Source organism: Clinocottus analis, unplaced genomic scaffold (assembly GCF_023055335.1).
Source record: "Clinocottus analis isolate CAN_PGR_092001 unplaced genomic scaffold, fCliAna1.0.p SCAF_15, whole genome shotgun sequence".
NCBI lineage: Eukaryota > Metazoa > Chordata > Actinopteri > Perciformes > Cottidae > Clinocottus > Clinocottus analis.
The window spans coordinates 10,610,150-10,623,831 of NW_027175876.1; the positions used below are offsets into that span (position 1 = coordinate 10,610,150).

The 13,682-nt window shown below is 41.0% G+C and overlaps 1 protein-coding gene across 1 annotated transcript in view; it reads right to left on the bottom strand.

Annotated features, from left to right (window-relative positions):
• Positions 1–13,682, bottom strand: part of ryr3 (ryanodine receptor 3) — a 98,301-nt gene that overhangs the window by 37,322 nt on the left and 47,297 nt on the right. Inside the window, exons 30-41 of the mRNA XM_068577744.1 lie at positions 13,584–13,632; positions 13,333–13,493; positions 12,296–12,458; positions 11,303–11,389; positions 10,764–10,990; positions 9,936–10,148; positions 8,598–9,207; positions 7,894–8,094; positions 5,695–5,797; positions 5,270–5,404; positions 1,832–2,105; positions 1,141–1,255 (exon numbers count right to left, since the gene is read on the bottom strand). Of these exons, the coding sequence (XP_068433845.1) occupies positions 1,141–1,255; positions 1,832–2,105; positions 5,270–5,404; positions 5,695–5,797; positions 7,894–8,094; positions 8,598–9,207; positions 9,936–10,148; positions 10,764–10,990; positions 11,303–11,389; positions 12,296–12,458; positions 13,333–13,493; positions 13,584–13,632 (2,338 nt within the window). The remainder of the gene's footprint in view (positions 1–1,140; positions 1,256–1,831; positions 2,106–5,269; positions 5,405–5,694; positions 5,798–7,893; positions 8,095–8,597; positions 9,208–9,935; positions 10,149–10,763; positions 10,991–11,302; positions 11,390–12,295; positions 12,459–13,332; positions 13,494–13,583; positions 13,633–13,682) is intronic.

The window sequence follows — 13,682 nt, forward strand, 5'->3', positions numbered from 1 at the left end:
CCTGAGCTCTTTCTGTCTGGGGTTTAATTCATGCTTGGCACTGGATGTGGCATTAAATCACAACCATCTCTTTCAGCTTCTGTCAGCACTGCCCAAAAAGGACAGGCTTGAGAGGCCTGCCTCTTACCCCTCTCTTGCCCTCCTCTGCCCTCTCCATTACCCTTGTGGCTTTTCTGAGTGTGATGTTGTTGATCTTGGCTTCAACATCTTACGATACAAAGTGCTTTCTTGAAATCAGTATACAACCTAAAAGATAATACAAGATTAGCGTCTGTCAGGGCTTTTCAATCAAGTAGTCGCAGGTACAAAACTGATCTGAATCAGAAACTCAACGGTTCAGTGCTGCAGGCTCCACTTTGATATTTTTGGGGCCATCAGATGTGATTAACCTGGGATTAAGAACCTTTGTAGGGTGCAGGTACAACGGTTCAGGGACATACATTTTAATTAAACTCCTCTGTTCAAAAGGCAGATTAGGTGCCCTGTGAAGTTTTTTTATAAACAAAACGTAATGTTTACAGTCAGTGTTTCTTAGTAAAACACAATATGTATCATTCTCTCCAGCTTTTTTTGGCACATTGTTGCTTTTCTTAGAGCATTATTAGCCGCTGTAGATCAATGGAATATCGTGAAACAGTCAGCAGGATGTATTAGCTGTCCGTCACACACATATGCATGGCAGTGAATGAATGCATGGATAAATAAAACAGGGACCCACTCTCCTAAACTCCTAAATAAGTTATGAAAAGAGCTAAAAGCATATGAATAGCTTTCCAGGATATTTGAGGGTGATCAAAGAGAAAGCCAATGAGCTGACACTTGCACGGGTTAAATTAAGTTAAAACAACTATTTAGTTCAGCTTGAACTTTAATGTAAGCGTGGTCTGAGAGATGCTCAGAAGCATAACAAGTTTAAATATCGACCATTCCTTTGCAACTGAGAAAACCCAGTCTGCTAATGAGGACTGTCAAAAGCTCCAGAACAACCGTGTAATAAGACCTCAAGTTGAGATGGTTTGTCAACTATTCACTCGAATAGTTAACATAAAAACAGCACTGGGTTGTACCGGCTTGACTACAGCTAATACTAACAGTCCAATCGAGTCTCCTGACATTAAACATGTGGCCACGCCTTCGCACCTGTGACTTGTCACCTCCCAGAACGTTGACCATGACCTCCATGACGGTCTCGTGCATGCCCAGCACTCGCATCAAGTTGGGATGTTGGTAGAAAACCTTGTTGTTCATGATGTCGCTGGGAACAGGAGAAAATAATGAGTTCATGTGTTTTACATCCCTAACCTTTGATGCAACGCACAGCACATTAAAAGGCTAGAGGTTAAACACAGGGTTGGTAATTATCTTCAGAAACGTTTTGGATTTTGCATGTCAACCTACCTGCCTGCATGGATTCTGCCCGGCATCCGCTAGCTTAACAGCTATGAGTACTAACAATAGCAATAGTTTGTGGTTTCATTCATTATACATTTACGCTCTTAATAATCATTTTGGAGGAGTGGCTTAAAAAAAGTGAGGCCTGGAGGGAGGGGCTACCAGTGCTTACTTGGTTCACTTTCCTGCTATATTTAGCAACATCTGGAGCTAGTGCTACTCGCTACTTTTATTGGCAAAGAGTTTGCAACATAGGCCTGTGTTTTTTTGGTTGGATATGTTTTTATAGAGCGAGCGTGCTCCCGCTCGTTTTTCAAGAATACCAACCCTGTCAATGTATGTGTGTAATGAAAATTTTCAATTGGCAATCAGAATTTTACATCACAATTTACGTTGAATTCAAACAAATACCTGCGTTCATTGCACTACATTTTCTTACCCGAGTCCATCGATCATCAGTTTCTCCTCCTCCTTGCCCATGCGCACTGACAACAGAGACCTGATTTGACCCAGAGATACCAGCAGGTTAATAGCATCCTGCACAGAGGCGGCACTGATGGTGTAGGATTTCTTCATGGCCCGAAGCAGCTCCCCGATGCCGTCATACTGCCGCCTTAGCAGGCTGAACATCACTCTGACCAGCTCTGGGTCCTGGATGTGAGACTCCTGAGCCCAGCTGGTTATGGTTTGAGAGATCAGCTCCTTCAGGTTGGCTGAAGAAGTAAGAATTCAACATCCAGGTGTAAATAAAGATATATAGTTAACAAAGTTAGTGCAGCTTTTCAAATCAGAGAATAGTTCATGATGTGATGACTTGACCGCAGAGGCAGGCCGTAGATTTTCTACTTGCGCCTTCAGTGGATGAAGTGATCCGGGTGGCAATGGGTCACATTGTTTTAGCCCATTCCAATAACAACACAGAGTTATTCACCCACAGTTCAACAACTTTACCACTAGTCCATTTGTGAGGAAATCCTTTTTTGCCTTTCAGTTGTTATTTCAAAGCTTTGATAATTGCTGTATTTTCTTCTTGGCTGGTTCAGTGGAAGTTTCAGACGAAGCCAATGAGCAAGACAAATATATAATTAGCCATGTGCATTTCATTTGGTTTATTTTAAGTCTGAAATAAAACTACGGTTGGAATTCTTTGATTTTGTATATGTGCGTTATGTTACCTTGCACTGTTGATTATTCTATTTACATGTTTGGCATTTAATCTAAAAAGGAGAGGGCAAAGGTAGCAGAAAAAAGTTTATCATTTTGTATGATCCACAGAAATGTTGTATAATCAGCAAGAAAAATCCACAACGAAGCAAAAAGTGCAACTATGTTCAGAAGTCAAGCAGAGGAAATACTGCGCCTGTACATCCTTAATCACGCATGAAGAAAAGAAAGATCAAGTAGTCTATAGGCAGAGTTATTGCTTATAAGCTATAAGACCAGATTACTTATTTATGTACACTGATGATACTCTCATTTTTACAATATATCTAGAAAAAATATAGTCTGGAAATCCAGTTTGTGAAATCTGTCACTTTCAACAGACATAAGAGTTCAGTAAACAGAACATGAATTAACTTAGTTAAGTTTAGTATTTTACATGCTATGTCAGAAAGATAGCTTCTGCTTTATAATATTTATTTATTGGATGTTGCATGTACATGTTAAACATGTTAAACCAAATTCACACTAATAACATTCACACGTCATTGAGCAAACCTTGACACAAAAACTTTGGGATTAGAAGACAATGATTGATCTTTTTTAAGCAATATGCAGCTACTAAAATAGCACCTATGTCTCTCACCCCTTTTATTACTTGAGTAAGGTGACTTTAAAAGGTTAGGGTATAATTGACTTTTGCTTATCCTTGTAAGAAAATGTCTGGAAGGGTTTCCAAGGACTGTTTAGAAACAGCTGTGGGCTTCGTTCCCCAGGCACCTCAAAAGATCCACATTTTAAGAAAAAAAAGAAAAAGGAATAACATGTCTCTCATGTATCTTATGCATTTATAGGAGAGCACTAAGTACAAGCTAGATATATAGAAACAGATAAAAATTGTATTTTATATTTGTCTGAGTAATCCTTTGAAACTTTGTTTTAAAGTCCTATCAAACTTAAATCTCACAGACAAGCACCAATAGAACTGGGCCCAACGCCAAAGAAACTGTAGTGATAAACGATGAGGCTGCAGCTAAATGCCACGCCTCTCCGAATCTTACATTGTTATTCCAAAGCTATCGCTAAACTTTGAGTGTTTAAGTCAAACAGCCCAACATCTGTGGAGAACAAAGGGGGTCAGATTCGAGCAGAATCCTAATGAGAGACGAGAGAGAGAGAGAGAGAGAGAGAGAGAGAGAGAGAGAGAGAGAGAGAGAGAGAGACACACAGAGAGAGAGAGAGAGAGAGAGAGAGAGAGAGAGAGAGAGAGAGAGAGAGAGAGAGAGAGAGAGAGAGAGAGAGACACAGAGAGAGAGAGAGAGAGACAGACAGACAGACAGAGAGAGAGAGAGCGCTGCCCTGGAGGTAAATGTCTGGCAGATTCACATCTGCTCTGCATCGTCTCCTAACAGTAGCCCACATGGGAGTCATCACTAACAAACTGAAACTCCCCCGTCTGCAAGCTGTATTGTAAACGGCCACACGCAGTCAATATGGTGCAGCTTATAAAAACATTTCAGAGTTGATCAAAGACGTCTTTTCAGCCTGCGTTTCTTTCCAACACTGAATTGGCCGCAATGGTAATTGTGGCTTCTACAAAAACATGAAAGCAGCCGTTTGCTGTTATTATTATTTTTAAATACATTTAATGAAACATGACTACATTGTACATGCCACTGTCTACCTTATCTAGCATAGCCAAAGTCCGTCACTTACAAAGTAATATTGTCATATCCTCTTTCTAAAATTCACTCATGATGTAGTCAGTGTACTTAAAGTAGATGTGAATGATGTAGTGAATTAAAGAAAAATAATTTAGGAGAACTACATGGTGACCAACAAACACAATTCAATAAAGTGTTCCAAAATCAATTGAAATGGGCTGATAACCTCTGAAATCTAAATAGTGCACATCAGCAATTTCGTTCCTGAAAGACTAGACAACCAAAGACAAAACACGGAGCTCCTATTCTTGTTGGTTAATTTAGATTATATAGCAGGAAGCATAATACTACATTTACAGAGAGATCAGACAGTGAGATAATAACATATACATGTTGAAAAGATGAGTATAATTGACATTGGCAAGGAGCAGCTTGTTTCCTTGCCCATCATTTAATATGTCTACTTGAATATGATCTTTATGTGATGTTGAAGAGGTGAGTTGTCCAGAACTATCTTGAATCACATCATCTGTCCACTTATGGAACGTTTTAATAATGCATGCTTGGTGTGGGAGGCTGGAGTATGAGGCATTAAAATTTTAGCAAAGAGTCTTTCAGTAGTCAGTGTCCATTAGTCTTCTCCTGTTTGAAACACAACATAGCCATGATTTCCCCAGCTTGTTAAAATAGCAGCCGGGCAGTGTCTTGTACTATTATTATATATCATACATGTACTGTATCATATATAATAATAATAATAATAATAATAATAATAATAATAATAATAATAATAATAATAATAATAATAATAATAATAATAATAATATACATATATATATACACGAAATTAGGAGCTAGGTATCCTCCGATCTGTTGAAAAGAGTGTTTCCTTCTTTGACAGTGTACTTGTACATTGTCTTTCCTGAAAAGCCAAAAATAAAAAAGATACTTCAGAGGTTAATCTCTGAGTCGGATCCTAACCTCTGGGATTATGGGTGCATTTTAATAATTTCACAAAAATACTGTGCTGTGAGATGTTCAGATTGACTTACTGGGAGCCTCCTGCTCCTTCTCGGTGGGTTCCTTCTCTGTCTTCTGAGGTGGACCTTTGATTTTGTAGAGTAAAGCGAGGAGACGGCCTTTTATCGAAGTGTCCTGCTCTTCCTCCTCCTCCTCCACAGGAATTCCTGCATGGGGAAACACACTCCTGTCAGACATTTAGAAATCCAAAATTTTGTGTGGTTATATGTGCAAAAGTTAGTAATACGTGTAGTATCTGCGGACACAGTATGTTGGTATTTTATTATTTCTGACAACAGATAAGCCTCCATTTCTCACCCGGCATTCGACAAGTGCTTATAACACCTAAAAAAACACTGCTCTTTAGAAGATATCCTTCCTCAGCACAAGGTATCAACATTAACTAATCAAAATCAACACCATTTGTCAAATAATTGAGAGAGCAGTTGGACTCTACCACAGTGTAGCCGCAATTCTTCATGGAAGGAGTTGAGCTCCTCCTGGATCTCCTCAGGACACGGGCAGTCCTCCCCTGCACTGAAATTCAACAGGATATTGATCTGCAGGAAACAGACAAACAATAAGGTCGGAAGCAGAGAGTGGGGAAGGGAATATAAAAATGTGTGTTAGAGAGCCGGAGGGATGAGGAGGAGGGGGAGAATTTAGCAAAAAAGCACACAAGTGTGTGAAAGTGTGACTAAAAAGGAGGATGACATACATACAGAGCAGATAGCACCAGTGATAGTCTGAGTCATAACTCAACGGCAGACATGTGTGTAGAGTCCTGCAGTCAGTGCTCACAAAAGCTGTTTAGATAGTATCTGTCTGATCAATGCAGACAGAAATAATCAGACAGGTTCACACCGGATGTTCACACTGGAAGCACAATGATTTTCAGAGAACAGCTGCCTGTGTCCTTTTGTCCATGTAAACCAACTCAGTTCACACAGTGTGATGCGGTGGATGGTCTATTTTCTCCATGAGCAAAAGTGTCAAGAAAACACACTAATAATCAAATGTGAACAACTAAATTATACATTACACATGACAAATAAACTGATGCTGATAAATGAAAAAGTGTGCATCCCATGCATGCCGATGCGTTTGACCTTCCTTCACTCTGCCTGCTGTTCTCCCGGAGTTACAATTCCCCCACATGAGCAATTATCACAATCTGGGATAGTGGTTTTAAAATTACATAGGGTCTTCATTCCACAGACTTGTTAGTTGTGCCTAAACAGACAGCAAGTGCTACAGGCGAGAGACAGAGAGAGAGAAAGAGAGAAAGAGAGAGAGAGAAGCTCTGTAGAAAAGAGCAGAGGGGCAGAAAATGTGCTTCTGCTGTGAACACTCAGGCAACTGCTCATACGACAATTGACAGTGTAAACGCAGTGTGATTTTTCGTCAAGTCTAATGACATGTACAAATGAATATCTTTAGAAAAGCAGAAGTAGCTTTAACGATAATTTATTCTAAATAGCTACAAATCTGCTGTGTTTGCTGCATGTCAAAAGCTAACAGACTAAATATACATGAGTCCGACTTCGGCTGTTCTGTCTATTTCTGTCATGGCTTTTTAATAAACCATGGGAGGAACATACTGCAAACTTAGAGAACGTTGAATACTGCCTACAGTATACACCTGCTGCTGACCGACCGCCACAGTACTTATTTTTCAGGGATCAGCGTAGCTGTAGGCATGTGCTCCTCTGCAAGATGTTGCTGCTCAGAGGAAATGCAATTAAACATTTTGAAAACTTCTCTTCGTAGTCGTGCAGATCTAAACTTTTAGCTTGCGGCAACACTGCAGTGTTGTTACAACAACGCGGCACAAAGAAAAGTGATAGGAGCAGAGACAGAAAAAGAAAGTGGCTCAGAGACACACTGAAAGAAAAATGGAGTTTAGATGGGTCCTAATCATTAGCTACAAAAGATCTGAGGTCCTGGCCCTTCAGGGCGCTGACGCAGTCATTACACACTGGGCTGAAACATACTAACGTGCCGTGAGGGAGAACTGAGATCCTTTTATGAACTGAAGTTTTTGTTCTGGCAGCGAGATCTACATTTTTATCAATGGTTTTCGGCACATATTTCAACTTCTTTCATTGATGCTTTTTACATCTTTACTTCCATCTGAAAGCAGAAAAACTAAAGAGTTGCTTAAGAAGAACAGAGAGAAATGTGTTTCCAGCATCAAACAGTTGATAACATCAGTGCAAGTTGGTACAGGTTCCATAGTCTAGTCTGCTCATTGCCCCAATGGCATGGCACAATGAAACAAGCTCTTTGCACTTTGTGTAGTTATACTTTTTGTGCTTGTTTCCATTTTAAAACCTGCAAACGATTGCCAACCTATGAATTAGTAGATTGATGTTGATTCTACAGTTTTCACACACAATGCATCCTGACCGGTAAACCTCCTTTGGGACTTATAACAGTTATCTATTCATTTTCCCTTTAGATATCAACCGAAAATAAAGTTCAGAAACAACTGAAAACTAAAAGTCACTCAGTGAATTACGTAACTGGAAAGTACTTGAGTGATTTTCGAGTGTCATGTTCCAATATAATACCTCAAACCACCTTGAACATAAATTACATCTCACAATAGATGTAAACAGTTTCTCACAGCATTTGGTCCATTGCAATATCGTACCTGCTCATGTGGGGGTGAACGAAACTCTTTGGTCTTCTTGGCAGTGACGGCGGCGGACATGTTGAACGCCAGCATCAGCTCATTGTAGCGGAACTTCTGGTTGAACTGCAGCTTGGACACAAAGCTGTCGGAGAAGCTGACAATGGCCTCGATGCGTTGCTTCAGCTCACAGTCACAGAAGTAGTGCAGCAGCTCACACATCTGGAAAGGAGATAACAGTTCAGCAACAATGGCAATCGCGAGTACATTCAGAGGTCACAGTTTATCATTCTCTTGTTCGATGTGGTTTTTAAATTAGATCATTTTCCTATCAACTGATTTTGAGACATTTTCTGTAAATAGAGATTAAACTCACATATATCATTGCCCTTTTCAAGAGATTATCTGCCTTCATCTTCATAATGCAAAGATTATAGCTGTCTTCAGCATTTTGTACATTTGTCAAAGATAGGGAAATTAGTATTCATCCACTACCTTCTTTCGCACTCATGCAGTCACTTCTCAGTGAGATAAATCATACAAACTTTGAATTGCTGACAATTGAGGAATTAGTGCACTAAATCGGAAGAAGGAAAAGAAGATGGAGAATTTTTTTAATCGAGTTAAAACCTCAGAATATTAGTAGAGGGACGTGATTTGATGCAACTATTTCCTTTTGTTATCGCTGAAATGTTTGTGCATGTTTGTGCGATCATTTTCATCACCTGGCGTTTCACAGACTCGGGCAGTGACTTCTCCAGCAGACTTTTAACTTGCGGTTTACTCTCTTTTGTCTCCTCCTCTCCCGCCTCCACAGCCTTCTCCTCATTCTTGCTCACATCTTCCTTCTCCCCTGTCACGGCCACCTCGCCACCCTTGGCTTCTTCTCCCTCCTTGGCCTCCCCGAACACATTGGGGTCGATTAAGAGGAGAATCATTCTCACCTCCTCACTGGTTAAGACTCCCATGATTAGCAGCGTTCCAATCAGCTTCAGGATGGGGACAAACTGATACTCCACGCTGCCGCCGACCGGGTCTCGGATGTGCGTGCCTCCGCCCTGCACAGCCTCAGAGAGCATGCTGATGGCTTTCTCCTTCAGGCTGCCCAGAGGGATCTGTGGGCTGTAAAGGTACTGGTGGCGCTTTGTGTTAATAATGCCGACGGCGGAGAAGTTGACCCGAGGTTTGAGGGAGGTGCTCAGGCCCACGCCAGGCAGCGAGTGGCACTTAGACTCATCAGGGAACAGCTTGATGGAGCGAGTCTCGTCCGTCACAGGGATGATGAACTCGTTATTCATCATTAGGCGAGCCTCCTTCGCCGTCTCAAGATGGATGCTGGCAATAAGAAGAAGAATCTGTTTAATCATAGTCGGGAGGTATTGGACATTACACTTATCAGGAAATAACCTTTTAGTATTCCAGGCTTATACATATACTTCCCTTTGTGGTATAATTGTGCAATTGGCAGGTTTGTTATAGCTCCACAGCACAAAATTATCTCAATATATCTGTGGGAGGTGACAGGGTTGTTGATCTACACCAGTGAGTCAGCAATTATCAGACTAGCTGCTGAGATGCTGAGTTCTAAAATGCATTGGGGATTATAATCACGGCTGAAAGCAGCACTCCCCACCTCCATGGATGTTAAGCCCCTCCACATGAAACTGCATTTTCAGTGTTAATGGAGGTAAGCACTGCGTCTTGAAAGTAGCAGATGAAATTTGCAATGTATGATTTAATCTAAATATGTCTGTGGTTTATTGACGTTATGTGAAAAAACAGGCAATCCATTTTATTGGATTACACATCTTTGTGGTCTTGTGTGTGGCTCCATCATTTTAACAGTTAATGCTATTGGAGAAGACGTTTTAATACGTTCCAATTCTTCATATTGTTTTTTTTCTGTGCATGAAAATAAAGGTTGCAGCATTGTAGACCATTTTTGTATCACTGCTACTTTTCCACTTTTCAAATGCAGACACGAAAGCCAATTTCCCAAACTGCAGTAAGGTAAAGAATAAAAATCAGACTACGTTAAATCTAATTAAATGCAAATACCGCACCTGATTAGTACATTGTAGAAGCCCTCTCTCAACATGCCGGAGAGGTATTGGTTGTCGATGGTGTTGAGCAGCTGTGATTGGTCCAAGTGACTGCAGAGGGCGTGAGCAACGCGGGTGTTTCCCAGAGCACAGAGGGCACAGTACAGCTTCAGTGTGTGGTAGTGGAACTTTCTCAGGTCTTCAAGTTCAGATAACTCCAAGATGTCCAAACACCTACAAGAGAGCAGGAAACGAATGTTGTGATGGAAAACCTTTTCCACGGCTGTAGTTTATACCAGGTGGCAAACGAGACGCTTGTTGTTTTTACCAATTTACAATTTGACAATACACGCTTGAGACAATATACCACCTGCACACTATGTTATGCTAAGGTTATGCCAGGATCAGATAAAAGTTTAATGTTTGAAACACTTTGATGACGTTTCTTAATCTGACAGGTATTTAATCACTTAATTAGACAAAAACCTTTTTTATCCAAAATAGTTGACAAATCAGTCTTTACTGAAAGCCTCTCATCTTTTTCATTAATAACCAAGTATGTTATCCATATTGCCCCCCCTCCACCCTTTCTAAGATAAATAATAAAGCACGGCGCAATATGAACGACACAAACTGTGTGAGACAATAACTGTTAATCTTTTACGAAGTTGTTACATAGTGTGCTTGGCAAGGTATTCAAAGAATCATGGCTCTCGTATGGCAAAGTGTTTTTTTTTTCTCTTCTCAAAGATTTAAACACAACATAACAATGTGAGACTGGACCAGTTATAGACAACCGGTGTAGACGTGTGCAGTCAAGCTTTAGGTCTTGGTCACATCCTTACACACCTGTTCTCTTCAGGAATATGTACGGCCAGCATCTCCAGTGGTTCCAGACACTGGACCACCCAGCCATGCCTCTCGCTGACCCGAGCAGTTTCCACGTTGAGGAAGGTGTTCGGCATCCGGCTCCACAGCACGGCCACGATGGTCTGCACATCCAGACGTGGCGGGCACTGCGGCACCGGGTTCCTGTGCTCACTCTTAAATATGGCAGACGAGAGCGGCATCGCATCCTGGGAGCACAAGGAGAAGAAAAACAACACTGTTTTTAACTAGTTGATGGACCATGTTATGGTTTTAATATTAAAATTTCTCAAATAAATATATTGATTCTATAAACACTTCTCAGGCTTTACAAAATTAAAGACGCTAAATTGTTATACATATCATGGCCTTCCTATTAATTACAGTGCAAGGCTAAGTGTACAACGGCATTAGTAAATTAGGGTTTCAATCGTCGTTCTACCTGTCCGGCAACAGCCCGTCCACCACAACACGCCACATTGTGAACAATTGTAAATTGTTGGATTTAAAAAGAGACGAACCTTGATCTTGACAAATTCAAACTGGAAGAGGTTTGCACTGGTTGGGCGTACAAAGACAGCTGGGAATAGCTTAGTATTTGGCTCCACCTGAAAATAAACAAGGCTCAGTCATCAACATTATAGATTTGCTCATTTAGATTTACAGGATTTAATAATGTACCATAAAGGAAACAAAAGTCCGATCTGTCCTGAACCAACCCGAGAGGAATATAAGTTCTTATTTCCGATAAACGGCAGATCGGATGCTCAGCTTTCTGCTCCTTCAAGACTCAAAAGGCTTTTAACCAGTCTAAGCTCATGGATTAGCTGGCATTTTAAATCCTAGTTCAATTGGTATCAGTCGGTGCACTGATGAGATGTCAGACAAATGAAGAATACAAAGAGAGAGGCGAAACAACTGAAGCTACCACAAGACAAGAAGCTTTTAATCAAGTTCAGATCAAGGACGGGAAAGAAAAGAGAGAAACGGGTGGCAATAACAGAGACAGTAGCATTTCATGGTCTAGTCAGGTATTCAATATAAGTCGTAGAAACTTGAGATCAGAGAGGCAAGACAAGGATTAGCGAGCAGATGTCTCCCTTTGTCAAGTATCTGGTGGTGAAAGCAGATGAGAATTCAACAGCATGAGCTCCTAAGTGTCTTTCTGCAGGTGTAATTTACTGTGATGCAAATCAGTTCACTTTACAGCTCCTGACGGAAAGATAGAAGAGATGATATTTTAGGATGTGGGGGCCATCATCCCCAAACTTCATTACAACAAAAACACTCAAAAGTTCTCAATCTCTGAACGTAATGGTTTCAATAATAATCCTTTTCTCCAGACGGATTGCACAATAAAAACTTGATGCAAACGAAGAAATATAGAGGACAAACACAATATATTCACCACCAAATAGAGAAATAATGATGTGCCTGTACTGAAGTTCACGAGGCAGACTGTCCTTGTGTGTTAGTCCTCTGCACCCAACTACTGTGCCGTTATCCTTATTCACCTGATACGTTGTGGAAAGCTCCATGCCATTGGCAGTGAAAGAGACGAGGCCAGTGGCCAGGTCGATCAGACAGCCGATCTCCAGGTCGGAGTTGGAGCGGCTGGAGGAAGACGGGCCGACGGCGTCCGCTCCACACACCAAGTAGCAGTTGCTCCTCTGGACACTGCAGCAACAGCAGACAATGAGCTCGGCATGCGGAAATCCACGTGAACATGAAGAACCGCAGGACAACAAAGGATTATAGAAAAACAACTCATTTGTGGGCAATATATTTTCATTATGTGTGTTAATTAGTGACTCATTCTTAATCATTCTGTTCTCTCTTTACTCCCCTGATGACTGGATGGGACCGGGAAGATAAAAGACAAGTCAATATGTCTTTGGTTCTCCTGCTGAAGATACAGCGCCACTCCAGAGTCAATTAAGGCTTATGGGTAATAAGTGTAAGCTTGCCATTCTAGTTGAAAACTTATAGAGGGTTGACTGATGATGAGTAAACGTGAGTGATAGGTGTTGTGTTGTTTGTGTTGAAAGAAATCTTGGAATCTAGGAATTTTAGTTTTCTCCCTTGTTAGTTAAGAGACAACATTAACATTGGCAAAAGCTTGACCACGTAAATTAATTTGCTGTATGTACTTTTGCATTTTCTTGTAATAGCCAGAATTGATGATCTACTCCCTCGAAATGCGTTTCCGCCTCACATTGCGCTACCCTACAATGATGGAGGGACACCTACATTGAACTTGTCTTTAAGCATACTGACATATAGACGAAAGTGTTTTGAATGAATGGAAAATGTATTGTAAAAAAACACAAACCTATCAAAATGACATTCATTTCTGAAAACCCATTTCACACAATGTCCTGAGGGGCTCTGTGCAGAGCAGGAGTCACACTGAAGCCTTCAAACGACTTTGTAAGAACAATAATTATTGACCTTCTCTAAATTAATGCAAGGTGACTCTCCACACCTACATTACACCTCTCTCTGTTTCAATATATCCTAAACACTCCAGATCAAAGAGCCGGGAGCTTGCCTCTCATGGACTCGGCCCCTCTCGTCTCCCAGGGTGACTGTGACTCTCCGGGTCTTGTTGAGGCTGAAGTTCTTGCTATAGTAATGATAGTCCGGTGTGACCCAGCCCACCCACACTGATGCAGGGTCTTGTCCAGCAAACACTCTCACTGAGTGGTAGTACTGCAATAAGAAACAGAACAATAGGTCGTCCATGACGGACAGAGAGAAGAAAACAAGCAGATGTGTTTCTTTGAATATGAGTTGACTTACAGTTGTGATGCTTCCATAGTCAACACTTCCATCTTCTTTTGGAGGATGGCTGCCGACAAAAACACAGGTTTTGAGAACAAGTTATTTTCCTTTTTTTGT